This window comes from Hyla sarda, chromosome 2 (genome assembly GCF_029499605.1).
Source record: "Hyla sarda isolate aHylSar1 chromosome 2, aHylSar1.hap1, whole genome shotgun sequence".
Lineage (NCBI taxonomy): Eukaryota > Metazoa > Chordata > Amphibia > Anura > Hylidae > Hyla > Hyla sarda.
This window is the reverse complement of record NC_079190.1, coordinates 238,743,883-238,761,263: the sequence shown is the minus strand read 5'-3', so window position 1 is coordinate 238,761,263 and position 17,381 is coordinate 238,743,883. Positions and strand designations below refer to the sequence as shown.

At 39.6% G+C, this 17,381-nt stretch overlaps 1 protein-coding gene across 6 annotated transcripts in view; it reads left to right on the top strand.

Moving 5' to 3' along the window:
- The window catches only part of BCAS3 (BCAS3 microtubule associated cell migration factor), a 1,340,542-nt gene that overhangs the window by 273,924 nt on the left and 1,049,237 nt on the right, over window positions 1-17,381 (top strand). For all 6 annotated transcript variants that reach the window (XR_008888692.1, XM_056556703.1, XM_056556707.1 and 3 more), the window contains exons 10-11: window positions 2,577-2,653; window positions 10,240-10,323. Coding sequence is in view for 5 of the 6 variants with exons in the window: in XM_056556703.1 (XP_056412678.1) it covers window positions 2,577-2,653; window positions 10,240-10,323 (161 nt within the window). In the remaining variant the exon portion in view is untranslated. The remainder of the gene's footprint in view (window positions 1-2,576; window positions 2,654-10,239; window positions 10,324-17,381) is intronic.

Sequence of the window (17,381 nt, the reverse complement as noted above, 5' to 3'; positions counted from 1 at the left end):
AAGCCACTTTGTAACCAGTTTGGCAGTATGCTTAAGGTCATTGTGTATTTGAAAGACCCATTTCCACCCCAAGTTTTAGCTTCCTGGCTGATATCTTAAGATGTTGCTTCAGTATTTTCACATAATCTTTTTTTTCTCATGATGCCATCTATTTTGTTAAGTGCACCAGTCCTGGTGCGGCAAAACAACCCCACAACATGATGCTGCCACCCTCATGTTTCACAGTTGCTGATGGTGTTCTTAGGCTTCTAATCTTCTTTCATTTTTCTCCAAACATAATGATGGTCATCATGGCCAAACAGTTACATTTTAATGTCGTCAGACCACAGGACATGTCTCCAAAAATGTAGGTCTTTGTTCCTGTGTGCATTTGCAAACATTACAATGACTTTTATATGTTTCTTTTGGAGTAATGGCTTCTTCGTGGCAGAGTGGCCTTTCAGCCTATGTTGATACTGTAACGGCCTTACTGTAACGGCTGAGAAGTGGATCCACTGTCCTGTGTGAACAAGGACTGAACCGTACCAGGGAGCGGAGTCTAAGGTGCTGCACAGGTCGCTACCCCTGGCCCGATCCGTTCATACAGGTTTCCCTGGTGAAACTTGGCACAGATGATGAAGCGTAGTCAGACGAAGCACAGGTCAAGTGACAGGCAGCAGAGAAGCGTAGTCAGGTCACAGGCACAAGGTAAGAAGGCAGGCGGAAAAGGAGCAAGTTCAGTTCACAAGTAGGAGGTCTGGAACACTAATAGGCACACACAAGATAACGCTTTCTCTAGGGCACAAGCACAAATATCTGGCCCCATAATAATGAGGTGTCGGATTAATATAAGGTCCTGCCAAACAGCCGACTAATTATGGGCTTACTGGCCCCTTAAATCTAGAAGTGCCGGTGTGTGCGTGCCCTAAAGGGAGGGGATGTGCGCGCTGGCAATACACAGGGGGAGAAGGACCAGAGAGGGAGCGAGGTAAGGGGATGCTCAGGACTCGTATGCAAGCCTGTCCCACAAAGCGAGTCCCGGAACCACCGAAGGTAGGGAAGAGAGTGCGCTCCCAGCAGGACTGAACGGAGCGTTAATAATAGCAACGCCTGGGACACGCGTGCAGGAGCGTCCCGCGCCCATTGCATAGAGCAGGGAGGAAAAAAAAATTGGAGAATGACACAATCTTACCAGCTTCCACCAGCAACTTTACAAGGTCTTTTGCTTTTGTTCTTGGGTTGTTATGACCATGTCGGACCAAAGCACCTTCATCTCTAAGACACAGAACCCATCTCCTTCCTGAGCAATATAATGGCTGGATATTCCCATCTTGTTTATACTTGTGTATAATTGTTTGTACAGATGAACGAGGCACCTCCAGGTATCTGGAAATTGCACCCAAGGATGATCCAGACTTGTGCAAATCCACAATTCTCTTCCTGATATATTGGCTGATTTCTTTAGACTTTCCCATGATGTTACACACAGAAGCAGTGTGTTTCTGGTGTGCAATAAAATACATCCACAGGTGTGTCTCTAATTAACTCAGATGTTGCTAATAAACCTATCAGAAGCTTCCAAAGACATAACATGATCATATTTGCTATCCCAAATTGTTTTAAAGGCATAGTAATCCTAGTGTATATAAACTTTTGAATTTGCAGAAAGTAATTAAAATCCCTTAAAACATTCTCTCTCTCTCTCTCAAAGACAAAGACATATGTAGAGAATGTATTAATAATTTACAGGAATTAGCTAATACTGATAACATGCTCATCATTTTTAATAAGGAGTACAATATACATCAGAGCAAAATGTTTTAATCAGTTTTGCAACCCACATTATCCTTTCCCTCCCTTATTACCCCAAATTGTATGAATGGGCAAAACTGTTTATAATGCTACACCAATTTGTTTCTTTAAAAAAGATAATAATAATAATAATTCTGGAGATTGAAATGGATATCATTTATCAATTTACACCCATTTTTAAGTGTAAAGAGCTTGTGGCATAATGATGTTGCAATATTTTCACAAATTTTAGGTTTGGTCGGAAATGGTGGTTATTTGAACATTGAGCAACAATCCTTTTTTGTATTGATGAAGTTACAACTGTCAATTTTAAAATGGTTAATTTGGACGTGTACATTGTATCATGACCAGTTGTGGGGCATTGTAATATAAATGACTCTCCTATTTTTTATATGCTCTAATGATCCTGAAGGCTGAGGGTAAATATCTTGGATTTATAGCTTTGGGAAAACAAATATTTACGGTTTAAGTCATGATTCAATTTCAAAGTGCTAACATTGTGCTGAGATTTGAAAGACAAGCCCTACGTGTTTCCAAACATTCCCAAACAAAACTGTGTTTATTAAAAGAAAAAAGAAAAACTACTCACAAAGCAAAACAATAAAAAAATGCGTCTCAAGCTTAATTAACTGTTACCACAATGTCTTACCCGTGTAAAACTCTAAGAAATGTAAGCAGTTGTTGATGAATGTTTAGAGGTTTAAGAGTTCTTTGTTTAGAATTGTTTGTTTGGCTTGTTACAAGAAAATGTCTTACTGCTGTTTTTTGGAACCTTTTTCCCTCAGGCTGCTATCCCTGTCCTGGGCCAAATATGAATCCTATTGCTCTGGGGAGTCGCTGGCTTGCATATGCGGAAAATAAGGTACGGGTTGTCTAACTGATTGTAAAGTATTAGCTGTGAGTTAATGAAACTAAGTTACAGTGTTTGTTTGGGAAATATTGGACCTGCTGATATATAGCAATAATCACCCTACTTATTATAACTGAACGATTACTTACAGTCCACTACATAGATAAGTAGGTTTGTGCCAGCAATGCAACCAGTCACAAGAGGCCCATGAAAATGAATAATGTTTGAGACCTCAATAAGCCATACATGTAATTGAAGATCATTCTGGATACAGTTACATTGGAATGTGCATTACTGAGCCTTCACTTGGCTTATTCTTACCTCCTGATAGAGGAAATATGAACGTTCCACTGTGCCAAACTTTCATGTGTATGTGGAGGTCGGGAGAGATGACTGCCGGACAAATGACTGTTCGGCTGACCGTTATTGAAGGTGTATGATTTATGATTTATTTCAGTTGCCCCTGATAGACAGTATTGTAGGCCAGGTTATTAAAAAGGGGTTATCTAACCTTTAAAATCGTATCCCCTATCCACAGGATAGGAGATGATGTCTGATCGCAGGGGGTTCACCCCCTGGGACCTCCCAACTCTCCCAGCTAAACAATCTATCCCCCACCTCCCTAGACGTACCCATATCAGCCCACACCGCCAATGACCTGCTGCAGCGGTATCCCACCTCAGTCACTGATTGGCTGATTGGCCTGTCACTGCCAAGACAAGTAAGTCTCTACTGCCAGAGGTGGCTGCCAGAGCGGTCAGCTGGGAGAGACTGGCATTGTTCTGGGGGGTCCTAGAGCATGGACCCTCCACTATTAGACACTTTTCCCCTATCCTGTGAGTATTGGATACTTTTTTTAAAAGCTAGATAACCCCTTTAAACAAACTTACTTTTTTAACTAATTAAAAGCATTAATAATTGTAACCATGACTGATGTAAGGCACACAGCTCTAACACCTGACTGTTTAATCCAGTAGATATGGCCTTGTATTTTTTAATGCCCATTCTATTACTATTATTGAATAGCATATTGAACTTCTTTTCATTTTTTATGTTTGTGAGAAAACATATGTTATATGTGGTTGCTCCCTATATTAGAAGCTTCTTATGCCTTTCATTATTTTATGGTGATTATATAAGAGCAATTTTATAGGTGTGTTTTGCTCCTTATTATGCAGTTGTGTAAATACCAGTATACCTTCTAGAATGGTTCCAATATACGCTAATCAGACAATTGTTTCATGTTTCTGATTGAAGTACAGCCAGAAGCCACTTCTGTGGGTGGTTTTCTGCCCAGACTATGATGCTTCCTGTGTTACTCAGTTAGCCTGAAGTGCATCCCAGATTTTCTCCCCACCAGTCATTCATATTTTTGGCCCATAATACAGATTCCTTTCTTTCCAAACTTCACTCGGCCAATAGCGTGAAATTTGTTTCAGTGCCACAGTTGTATACATGTTTGTTCACATCTGTAATTTATTTCTCTTAAGGGATGGAGACATGCAAGAGAAACGGATATAAATGTTGTTTTTGACATCATAAACATATCATCTCACAGACCCTGCCACACGTATACAATTGGTGGTATTGTGCAAGAACTTAAGTGTTACACATAAGAAAAGTATGCTGCAGCCCTTTACTATAGAGATGGAAAGTCTTATGCTAATTTTTGGAATGTTACTGCTCTGGGAATACTAACCTTGAATTTAAAAAAATAATGATTCAGATTTTATTCTCCTGATGAGCTTTAAATTTTCTGTCTCTAAAAACCATTCAATAACCATCAATTCAATAACCAACTCCTGCAATTCTTATTTTAGAAATTGTGGTTCTTAAAACAAGTCTACACCTAAGACTTTTTAGACAATGTTTTTTTTATGTATTCTGTTTGCCTACAATGCTTTGCACATTCTTTAGCTAAAAGCATGTCAGTCAAAACGTATGAACGTCATAAAGAGGGGACACTCACTGTTATCCAGAGCAGAAGCCTAAATGGACCTGTTGGTCAATCATTCATATAAATGTCTGGCATGAATTGATATATTTCATCTGCAGTCGTTGCTGCAAAGGAGTAATTTCACTAGCCACATATTTGCCATAGCTTTGAGATGCAAAAATCACGGCTGTAGTCTGATTATTGGTTTTCTTTAGTTTTGGAGGGTTTACTTAACCTCTTAAGGACACAGGGCGTACCTGCACGCCTGCACCTGGTCCCGGTCTATAACGCGTGGTCACTCCATACTATTAACCCTTTAGATGCGGCGATCAAAGTTGATCGCCGCGTCTAAAGTTAAAAAAATTGCATCCCGGCAGCTCAGTTGGGCTGACCGGGAACACCGCGATAAAACGGCGGTGTCCCGATCTTCTAGGGCGGTCCCTTACCTGCCTCCAGCACGTCTGATCGGTGATTGACTTCTCCATGCCTGAGATCCAGGCAGAAGTCAAGCCCCGATAACACTGATCATCCACATGTAGAGGTGGCTATGACATAGCAAAAAAAAAAAAAAAAAAGTGGAAAAAATAATATTAATTAACCCCTAACCACCTTCCCTAATAAAAGCAAGAATAACCCCTCTTTTCCCATTTAAAAAAAAAATACTGTGTAAATAAAAATGTAAACAAACATGTGGTATCGCCGCGCTCGGAAATGTCCGAACTATAAAAATATTTAGGTAATTATACCGCACGGTCAATGGCGTACACGCAAATAAAATCCAAAGTCCAAAATAGCATATTTTTGGTCACTTTTTATAGCACAAAAAAATTTATAAAAAGCGATCAAAAAGTCTAATCAAAACAAAAATTGTACTGATAAAAACTTCAGATCATGGTAAGACAAAATCAAACCTATATAAGTAGGAAATCACTTTAACCGTATGGACCTACAGAATAAAGATAAGGTGTCATTTTTACTGGAAAATGCACTGCGCAGAAACGGAAGCCCCCAAAAGTTACAAAATTGCATTTTTTGTTCAATTTTGTCGCACAAGGAATTTTTTTTCCGTTTTGCCGTGGCTTTTTTGGTAAAATGACTAATGTCACTGCAAAAAAGAATTGGTGACGCAAAAAATAAGCCATAATATGGAATTTTAGGTGCTAAATTGAAAGGGTTAAGATTTTTAAAAGGTAAGGAGGAAAAAACTAAAGTGCAAAAACAGAAAAACCCTGAGTCCCCAAGGGGTTAAGGGTTCGTTCACACGGGCAGATCTTTTCCCCCAAAAAATTATAGATCAAGTAGTTCTCTAAGGAAACAATCCATAACTAAGATACAAAAAACACACAAAATGCAAAAAATTGTAAGGTGGTGGCATTAACAATTTGCAGTGAACAAATATGTAAGAATAGAACATGAAAGCATGTAACAAGCACACTATAGGTGATGATATATATCGATAAAAAGTATTAAAAAACAAATCATTAATATTACTTTCTTTGCTATTAGCATCCTTTTCAATTCATTTTTATTTGTTTTTAGTCTTGTTCTGGCCAGATATCTACTCTGTAGGGGATGTGTTTTTATTTGGTAAATGGGAAAATGGAGTGTTTTTTTTATTTTTTATTGGGGAGATTATATATATTTTTAAAACTTTTTGATTACTTAAAAATGTATGTAATTGCTTTTATAGATCATTGCAATTCTTATGCATTACATTAATCTATGTAATAAGCACTCTACTGGCCACAGGCAGGCTGTATCGTAGCTAAGTAAATGCCGCCACCAAGGCCACACCAAGTTTTCATTGCAGGGTGCCGATCGGGAAGTTGCACCACTAATGACTTTTGTCTGCTGCAGATAGCAGCTGGTATGGCCAGGTAGCCGAGCCTGTTCCATACTCCATCCTCACATAACCCATGATGTAATACAATGTTATAGGTCATAAAGGGATAAAAAAAAATTATATAATTCAAAGTATAGGGAAACACGTATGTTCTCCAGAACCAGGACCTGAGCAACCTGTCACAATGTCACACATGCACACTGTGACTTCATTATCTATGGGAGCTGACAGAGATAGCCGAGTGAAGTGCTTGGTTATCACTTGCATCTCCCATAGACAGTAACTAGATTGGCAATGTGAACGTGTGACCAGTGTTTCATTACAGTGGGAGACCAGGGTTCCTGTTTTCAAGATCTTGTCGGGTGCCAGCAGTTGGACCCCCACTTATCTCCCATCCTGTAGATAGTGAATAAGTCTTAATGGGTCTGTTAACACCTCTAAAAGGGATACTCCGCTGGAAAACATTTTTTTAAAACCAACTGATGCCAGAAAGTTAAACAGATTTTTAAATTAACTCTATTTAAAACTCTTAACTTTTCCAGTACTTACAGTATTAGCTGCTTTATGCACCACATGAAGTTCTCTTCTATTTGAATTTATTTTCTATTTGACCACAGTGCTCTCCGCTGATACCTCTGTCCAGAGCAGGAGAGGTTTGCTATGGGGATTTGCTCTTGCTCTGGACAGTTCCTAAAAGGGACAGAGGTGTCAGCAGAGAGCACTGTGGTCAGACAGAAAATAAAATAAAAAAGAAAAGAACTTCCTGTTGAAAATACAGCAGTTCAAGTACTGGAAGGATTAAGATTTTTAAATAGAAGTAGATTACAAATCTGTTTAACTTTCTGGCACCAGTTGATTAAAAAAAAATATTTTCCAGCAGAGTACCCCTTTAAGTATGTTTTTGCTATTCTTTTATTTGCCATCTTACAGTCACTACATAGTAATAGTATTGGGCAATCAGCTGTTATTTACAGGTAGTGCTGTTAAGCCTTGCAAAATGGCTGTTGAGGAAAATGAACCCCCTAATTCTCTGTTGTAGTTCATATTCCCATGCATTATAGTTATATTTAAGATCTCCATTCTTGGTTGGAACCGAACCCATGACCCAGCTGTGCTAACCTCTCAGTCATTATAATGCTTATTAAAACAATATCAGAGTTTATATAATATTATGTAATCTTTTTGTATGAATTTATTAAGTGTTACATTGAATTCTAAATCTATGTACTGTTTACTTCCTTAGTATTATAAGTGCATTTGAAAAGCTCTACCGTCTGTGCTCCTCTGTGAATATCAGTTTCTCACTGTATAATTAAATGTCGTATAAAAGCTGTCTTCCCAAATACTTCTCTCTGCTAATACCATTTCTCAGAGGATGCATAAATAAATCAAAATTAGCATCAATTAAATAGGAGAAATCCACTGTAAAATCCTCTAGTAAATCAAATATTTAATATTGCAGAGACAAAACTAAAGCATGTGATTATGTTTATTTACATTTATTTGTGGTAACCGTGCCAGACCAAATCTCCCTCTTATAACAAATCTGCATTCTTAATGGATATGTTTTGCTATTAAAGACCAAAGCTGCTCCGGCTACAGTCTGAGTGGCACCCAGAAGATTATTAGGATCGGGATAAGTATCTCAATTAAGCATTTTGCTTCATTTTGTGGGATAAAGCATGCACTCAGCTATATACAGTCTTGTATACCTATTTGCTAGCACAGTATTCTATGATCTAAACATCAAAGAACTTGAGAAAGTATTCTTACAAGATGCCTTCTATAATTATTATGCATGAAAAGTATTACTGACTTATCCTTTAATAAAATAGTTAATACTTTAATTTCTGCATGATAACAAAGAGGCTGCATGGGGGGGGGGGGGTGTACGAATGTACAAAATTGTTGCGTTTCTCAATATTCACCTATGCAGGGGCGGACACAGACAGCAGAGGGCCCCTGTGCAAAGAATATAAAAATGAAAAAATAAAACATTAGGTAGCAGTTTTCCCACATCAGGTATCATAGATTCCCCACATTAGGTAGCATAGTTCCCCACATTAGGTAGCATAGTTTCCCCACATTAGGTAGCATAGCCCCCCCAACACACAGACAGACACACACACACACACACAGACAGACACACAGACACACACTTAGACATACTTACCTGGCCTGCGCAGCGCTTCTCCTCTCTGGCGGCGGCCTGACGAGTGACTCACTGACATCCTCGTGCACGGGTATGCGGAGGTACGTCACTTGCGCTACGTCCCTTGTCAGACCCGGGTCGGTCGGTTGCAGACTGCGGGCCCTACCATGAACCTACTAGGCACAAAAAAAAGGGGGGGGGAGCAAAGTTCCGCCCCTAAAAAGTGCCTCCTGGGACCAATGGTCCCACCAGGTCCCATGGTAGGACCGGACCTGGAAAGGGCAGTGGGCCCCCTCACACGCTGGGCCCCTGTGCAGCTGTACCTGCTGCACAGGCGATCTGTCTGCCCCTGCACCTATGACTCTTTGGGTCTAATAACCCATTAAGTGATAAAACCAAACCAAAAAGAAAAAAATAACAATGAACCCAACTCTTAATGTGCAGTTTTTCTAGTTTATGGCAGAAGATGCTGCTTCCTGTCAGCCATATAAGCTTTCTGAGTAATTTCTGTCACGCAAAAAGCGCCTTTTCTCAGGCTTTTCTTATGACGATTCACAAGATAAACCTACTCTTAATTCTCTTTCAGTGTCACAATATGTTTATAAATCATAATTTCAGTCACCCTGTCTGTGTTAAATGTTAGATTGAGATGGCCAACTCTTCACTACCATATATAGAGGCCAAGGGACTTAGAAGTAGTAGAATAACATATTTGGGAAATCATATACCATTTATTTTAATGAGACATGTCCACTAAAAATAAATATTGAAACCCAACCTATATGAAAACTCTGAATAAAAGAGTAATACAGGGGGTACATTTGTTTTTGAAATATTTTGTAGAACTTCCTTTTTTTTTTTAGTTACCATGGCCCACCTATTCCAGTGAACAGGTTCAGATTCCATAAAACAGGAACTGCACTTTTAAAGTCTGTTAAGTGTACCCTCCAAATGACAGCAAGCAGAATTTTACTACTGAATGTAACTGTGTGCTTACCGAATCCAGACATATTATTTAAAGGACAGGAAACTGGATAATGTTTTGGAAAAGTAATATATTTTTATTTTGTGCATGTATTAACACAACTCAGGATGTACAAGTATGTGATATGTATTATATGACATAAAAATCAACATCGGGTAGAGGGAATTCCTGCGATTGATGGATCTCAATCTAATGTACAGACGTGTCATGAATTATTTAGTAGTATTTATTTATAAGGCGCCAACATGCTTCACAATACAGGGGGAGTCAAAACCGAGGCAATTTTCTGTATGACATTATCTCAATTTTCATTCGATCAGGATTGACATGGAGACCTACAGAAACAAAGCCTCATAGATATTCAGATATTCCAAGATATTCAGAAGATCTTTCATATCTTATAATGTAGGATAGCCAGTTACTTATGGGAAGTACATCAGTTCACAAGTATTATTGTATTACATGTTGAATGTTTGCTTTCTTTCTTGTGGCTATGAAAGCTTTGTCTTTTTTTTTTTGGTCCTTTTTTATTTGAACAAATAGAAGATTGATTTTAGTGTAATTGTACTAGGAAACTCATTTTATTGTAATAAGTACAGTTATAGCAGTTGTTGCCACTTGCATTTGTTTTGCTTTAGATTTTTTGTATTAAGAAAGTCATGTTAAACGTTTGTCTTAACAGCTTATCCGATGCCACCAGTCTCGTGGAGGTGCATGTGGAGATAATATTCAGTCATATACCGCCACAGTTATAAGTGCTGCCAAGGTGAGTATAGAACAGCCTTTAAAATGGATGTTAATTGATATATCATGAACCTGTTTAAAAAAATAAAAAAAAAAGATCTGTGGTAATTTTGGATTAATACGCCATAATGTAACTGTTATGGTGCCTGAATGCCTGATTAAGCTGCCCATGTGCAATGAAAAGCATTGCATCATGTCTGAATAAAGTTGTGCTCACCTATCCACTGTGGTCGTTTGGGTTAGCACCTTAACAATCCTGTGTTCCACCCTTGAAGTGCTGTTTCCCAAAGATGTGGTGTGGATTTAGCCTCACTGGAATTGGCCTCTAGCTTACCAAATTCCTTAATTGTGATTTTGTTCTACCCCTTTAAAAGGAGTTTTCTATATAGCAACTTTTATTTATTTATTTATGTATTTTAATAATAATGCTCAGGAAGCTGGTAAATAAAAAAAAAAAAAAAAATATATATATATATATATATATATATATATATATATAAACAAAAAAAAAACTTATACACTCACCTTCCTCCCTGGCCCACCACCAATGGTGCCACAAAGCTCCAGCCACTGCTGTGCTACGCTTACAGGTTCGGGAATATGGCATCATAGGCCTACACAGCCAATCAGTGAAAGCTCTGAAAAGCAGGAGCTGGAACTCTGTGACACCTCCATTCCACTAATGGTGGGGAAGCGAGAAAGGTAAATGTATTTTTTTCCTTTCTTTTTGGGGTGGGGAAGGGGGTAGTTAGACCACCTTCCTGAATGTAATAAAAAAAAAAGTGCTGAAAAATTGATTGATAGACTATCAACTGGAATCCCCATTGATCAGGTGTATTAGAATGCTGTGGCACCTGAGTTTAAACACAGTGTACATAGTGGGAAGCCTTGACCTTGTATACAATGGTCCCTCAACATACGATGGTAATTGGTTCCAGGCGGACCATCGTTTGTTGAACCCATCGTATGTTGAGGGTTTGTTGTACATGAATGCTCAATGATATTTACATGTCCCTGCCGCTCCGGACCGTCAGTTCGCTGCTCCTCTGCTGCCTTATCACTACTACGCCGCTGTCCTGCCCCGTCACCATCATCATGTTGCCGCTCACGCCACCCCTATTGGATGATGATTTGATGACGGCGATGGCACAGAGCTACAGCGACGTATTAATGACAAGCGGCGAACTGAAGGGCCTGAGCAGCGTAGACATGTAAGTATCATTGAGCAGGGAAAATGGGGCACATTAAATGGCTATCCGGCAGCAGCTGAAGTAGTCAGCGCTGCCGGATAGCTGTTTTTGTGATGGCCCCGACAGACAGAAGCATTGTACGTTGATGCTGCATTCAACATACGATGGCCTTTGAGAGGCCATCGTATGTTGAAACAATCGTATGTCGGGGCCATCGTATGTCGGGGGACCACTGTATCGTGTAGTGGTCATGCCGAGTTGTGTAATTGTAGTGGCACAAGAAATCTGATTGGTTGCTATGGGCAACTGGTGAACGTTTCCTCTACAGAGGTTTTGATAAATTTCCCCTATAGTGTCTACGGGTGGAACCCCCAGTGATATGGGGGGAAACCTGACAATAAGTGTTACATTTGCCTGCAATGCCATGACAGGGACTATAGTGCACATTTAAATCAGTGGGTTGTCTGTGCAATGTAGGAGCGGATAGGTCATTCAGAGAGTGAGAAATGCTCTTTGTAACCCCCACTCTAGCCAAGAGATAAGAATCCATAACCGAGGACCATTCCCTTCTTTTTTTTTTTTTTTACTAAAAAGCCCAATAAGTTTTGATGAATAAATGAATGAAATGCAAATTTGAAATGGTTGTTGCTTACTATCCTTCAAACAAAGTAGAAATGTTGTATTTAGAAGTGTTCTGTTTATGAAATTGACACAGAATAGTGAAACATTCTTTACTTTTACTTTACTAGAAATCTTTGTAAGAGTGTCTAGTAGGCCTGGTTTGCATTACATGAATCTCATTTGACCTTACTATCCCATAAGATACCAAGAGGGGGGAATTCTACTTGGAAATACATGAAAGAATAAGAAGAAACGTCTAAAAAGGTTATTTGGCCCCCAAGAGACTACCTGTTTGACATTTGACAAATTTTATTTCTTTACCACAGAAAAAAAAGAGTATGTCTTAGTTAGTAATTTTTACGCTGACTACACATGTTGGTTTAATGATATCCATCTTTGTTGCGTGTCAGATATTATGGACGGGGATGTTACAGAAGAGGGGCTCTGCTAAGAAAATGATATCTCAACTTCATTTGAGAAAACTAGAATATATAGTTTCAATAATGAAAAAAAATGCATATTTTCCAGCATGCATTATTTTTGAGATGTAAAACAGCTCTAAATTTTCATTAAGCATTTATTTATGAATAAAGTATTTATTGATGTGCAGTATTAGTTACCCATAGATACTGTAAAAAAAATTATTTGCCCAAAAGTATCAATTTCCTGATGTTTTATATAACTGAACTATCTAATCTATTAGTTAAATTGCTCTATCCTGCAAATGGGATAGTAACAACACATACTGTACATGTGCTGAAGAGTGTAATATGTGAAGAAGTACTTAAAATAGAATAGGCAATGTATTGTCTGGCAACAAATAATGAACACACGTTCTCTTGTCACCTTATAACAGCCTGAGATGCCGCCACTGTCTTTAACCCTGAGGTGGTAAATTGATTTAGCCAAGCTGCATCTGTTTTCTCCTGTTACCTGATAACTCCTTAATGAGTCTTAACAGCTTATGTGAGCACGGAGCCATTAGCACTAATGGAGGGGGAAGACATTTGAAATGGCATGGGAAAGGCTAAAGATTACCAGTCGAGTTTTTGCGAATAATATAGACTGCACATGGGAATAGCTTATAATGATCTTGTCTTGATATTGTGTGCTAATGGGGCAGGTTAAGTCTCCACCCTGGCCACATTGGCTATGATTGTGGTTTTAACCCATGCTCATTCCCCTTTAAACAGCATTTTGTATGAACAGGTTTCTAACATTGGTGCTAGGTACTTTCCTCATATGAAATTCACTTTTAACATGTACATTTTGAGATTGACAAAAGCTAGTGAAGTATCTACTAATTGGTTTTAGAAGTCTGAACTATGATTAACATTAAATTAGTAATCATATTATGAACTTTTATATACATAATGTAAATCCCTAAAACAATCTTTAAGTTTAGAGATGAGCAAAGTTACATTACTTCGATTCTGCACGAACCTCGCGGCTCGGCGCTTGTTGACTTTGGCCTGCATAAATTAGTTCAGCTTTCAGGTGCTCCGATGGGCTGGAAAAGGTGGATGCAGTCCTAGGAGAGTCTCCTAAGACTGTATCCACCTTTTCCAGCCCACCGGAGCACCTGAAAGCTGAACTAATTTATTCAGGCTAAAGTCAGCAACCACCGAGCCACGAGGTTCGTGCAGAATTGAAGTAATGTAACTTTGCTCATCTCTATTTAAGTTCATTAGGCCTTATGCACAGAACAATGCTATATTTTAGATGCACCATATTGCTCCCACCAGCACTAGTGGGTGCTTAGGGCTTAATAACTCATGCTCTACAGCATTGCACATTTTTTTCATACAGGCTGGAAAAAACAAGTTTACTCACCTGCCACCTTTCCACTGTGCCCCCTACCCATCATCCCCCAATTCTGCTATGATTAATTGTTCATGTGCATGTACAGCAAGTCATTTTTGAGACCAGTGGTTGGGATGTTATCACACCAGACCAGTGAAGGATCTATGGATGAGGATAGTTTTTTTTATATTTTAGGCTGAATTCAGCCCGTGTAAATTATATGCAAATCCAAGAGCTCCCCGGTAATGTAAATATATGCAAGGATACAATATAAGGTGATAGCTTTCTATGAAGGTTGTAATTGGACATTGTATGATACAGGTAATAAATATAGCTGTCTGCATGAGGCCCAATATTGTGGTAAAAGTGACAGGTAAACAAATGGCTGACTGAACTGTGCTCTGCTGTCTTCAGCAGACCAATAGAGTTTACATGGGGTGACAGTTTTCATACTTTTGGTCGGATTCCCAGTGCACATCTGATCAGTCTGATCAATGATGCACACAGGATTTTCTTAAGGGGGAGGGAAGTTAAAAGAAAAATAAACAATTCCGCTACACCATGACTACATATTACTAGCATACTGTTACTACATTCTAAAAAAAAATATGCACAGACCGCTATTGCTATTGTAAATAGGCCCTCAAATTGAATATACTCATCTTCTTTCAGTTCTTGGTTCCCCTTCGTCCACCTGACCAATGTCTTTTCTTTTACCCTCTAGGCCACAGGCAGCTTTATACCTTTGGCCACAAGAGGCAGCAAGCATGTCTTTGTTCCAGAAACATACGCATGCAAAATAAGTCACATCATATGCATGTGTGTCCTGGTGGAAGAGACACTCTAGGACTCTAAAAGGTTGCAGGTATAAAGCTTCTTACAACCCAGAAGATGAGTGACAGAGCAAGGAGCCAATGGCCAGACATTGCAGTTGAGTGTTGCTTTTTAACTGTAAGTACATTCTGGGAATGTGCTTTCAAATAAAAGTAGCACTAAGCCAGGTTGCTAACTGTAGTACTTAACTGTATGGGTGTCCTGAGGATGACCGTACAGTTAAGGGGCTCAAGGCATAGTTAAAACTTGTGTGGGCCACTTAGTTGGACTTAAAACAATCAGACGCATATCACCTACTCTGTGGATGGATAGGTAATAAATTGGCATCATGGCACAACCCCATTAAATCCAACTAAATTTGTAGAAAATAGAATGTGACACTGGGATCAAGATTATTGCATTTTTAATCTCAAACTGTAAACTTTTTTTTACTTCTATGGAGACAGAGTATGTTTTTCTGTAAAAAAAAATCTTAATTTAACGGTTTTTATCAGTTTTGTAAATGGTTTGTCTCATTCTTTTGATTGCTAAATAATTGTTTATGTAGCAGCTTAGTTGTTTTAGGTGCCAAAAGGTCACTAAAGCAGACAGAAAGCACAATCCAGACCAGTCTATTCATCAAACATGCCAGTTCCCTCATTTATAACCTTACCTCTCTTTCTGCTTTTTATTTCTATTGTCTCTAAAACCTATGTACTCTCTTACCATAGCTCCCAAAGACCTCTCTATTGATTTTGTTTGAATTAGCAAATAGGCGGGCCCCACCCATCAGCCATTTATGGTATTGAAATCTGGGTAATTTGGGTAATCTGGGTAATTTGAAAGCCAAGCCAAAAACTTGAACTCTGTCGTGTTCCTAAAATAATTTTTGAACAATTTATGCAGTGTGGTAGTACACATTATACAGCTGTAGGAAGCCACTGCCATAAGAAAATGCTATAAATGAATGTTATTGGTCTGCATTTATAAGAGTAGTCAGCTAAAAAATAACTACATTCCGTTATGCCCAGGTTGCAAAAAAAACAAAAAAACAAACAAACAAACTTTAACTTACTTACTCCATTCCCCCCGTAGCGCCGCTACAGCTGTTTGGTCCTCCGGTCCGATCTTCTTCCTTGTGCATGGATCATCACACTGTGCTTAGCCTATCACCGGCCAAGGCGGGACATCGCTGTGGCCGGTGATAGGCTAAGCGTAGTGTGACAATCTGTGCACACCGAAGAAGGAAGAAGACCGAAGGACCGAACAGCTGTTGCGGCGCTACGGGGGAACGGAGAAGATTGAGTTAAAGTTTGTTTTATTTTAATTTTTGCAGCCCAGGCACAACTGGCTGAACTTACTTTTAGAAATGGCCTTCTGTTGGGTTGTAGAAGGAAGGAGCCATAAAGGTAAAAAGCTAGGACTATACAGAGTAAGGCTGGCTTCACATGGGCATATTACAGCTGCAATTCTCGATAAGGCTGCAGGTCTCTAGAGTAGAGATGAGTGAACTTAAAGTAAATTTGATTCGTCACGAACTTCTCGGCTCGGCAGTTGATGGCTTATCCTGCGTAAATTAGTTCAGCCTTCAGGTGCTCCGGTGGGCTGGAAAAGGTGGATACATTCCTAGGAAAGAGTCTCCTAGGACTGTATCCACCTTTTCCAGCCCAACGGAGCACCTGAAAGCTGAACTAATTTATGCAGGAAAAGTCATCAACTGCCGAGCCGAGAAGTTCGTGATGAATCGAATTTACTGTAAGTTCGCTCATCTCTACTCTAGAGTTATCTTTCAATCAAGTATTACCACCCACTTGACTACTTGTCCCAGAATGAGCATAGATTTACATGAATAAATGGCAAACTTTTACCTCACAATAGATAACAATCTGATAAGTGTAAATTAATTAAATTAATTAATTGAATTTGTGGGAGGGGACCCCTCATACTCACATACGACACTCGAGATGTATGTGAAGCTGCTGTGTCCGGCGCAAAGTCCAGAATTTGAATCTTCCCCCTTTTTTGTTGGAGCTCCGTTGGACGATCTAGCTACCGAAGCCTCATTTTTCCGAAGCCCACGTCAGGTGGTGCAGGCTCGGCATCACTTGCAACCTGCCGGCCTGCCTCATGGAGGGATGCTTGGCCACCCCCACCTGCGGTGGTAATGTAATTGGGGTCAGGGGTTCCGGAAGGCAGAGGCTTCGGCATAGGGTCTGATAGCTGGGGCAGCTACAGGCTGGCTCTGCTCGCTACTGTAACAGGATTAGGGAGTCTGCAGACGGCCGCAGCTCCACTGCTCAGGTTAGTTATAGTACGAGGTTGGGGAGCTGGTGCAGGGGCACAGGCCGGGCCCCGGCATTGTCAGCTGTGGCTGCTTCGCTACATTGCAGAGGGTGCTTACGTGTTCTGGCCTGCTCTTGCTCTGGGCCATGTGAGCATAAGCTGGAGATGCCGAGTGCCGGTTTTGAAATTACCGGCGGGAGTTGGCAGTCTGATGAGTGAGGTAGGGTAGCACATCATGTGTACGTAGCTTTAGTTTTCATTATCACTGTTCAGAAAAATTTCATTATCATACAGGGATCACTGAGTGGTATGCACTTCATTTGCATAGGACTTCAGGTAAACCAACTACGTTGTGTGTCATCATACAGTG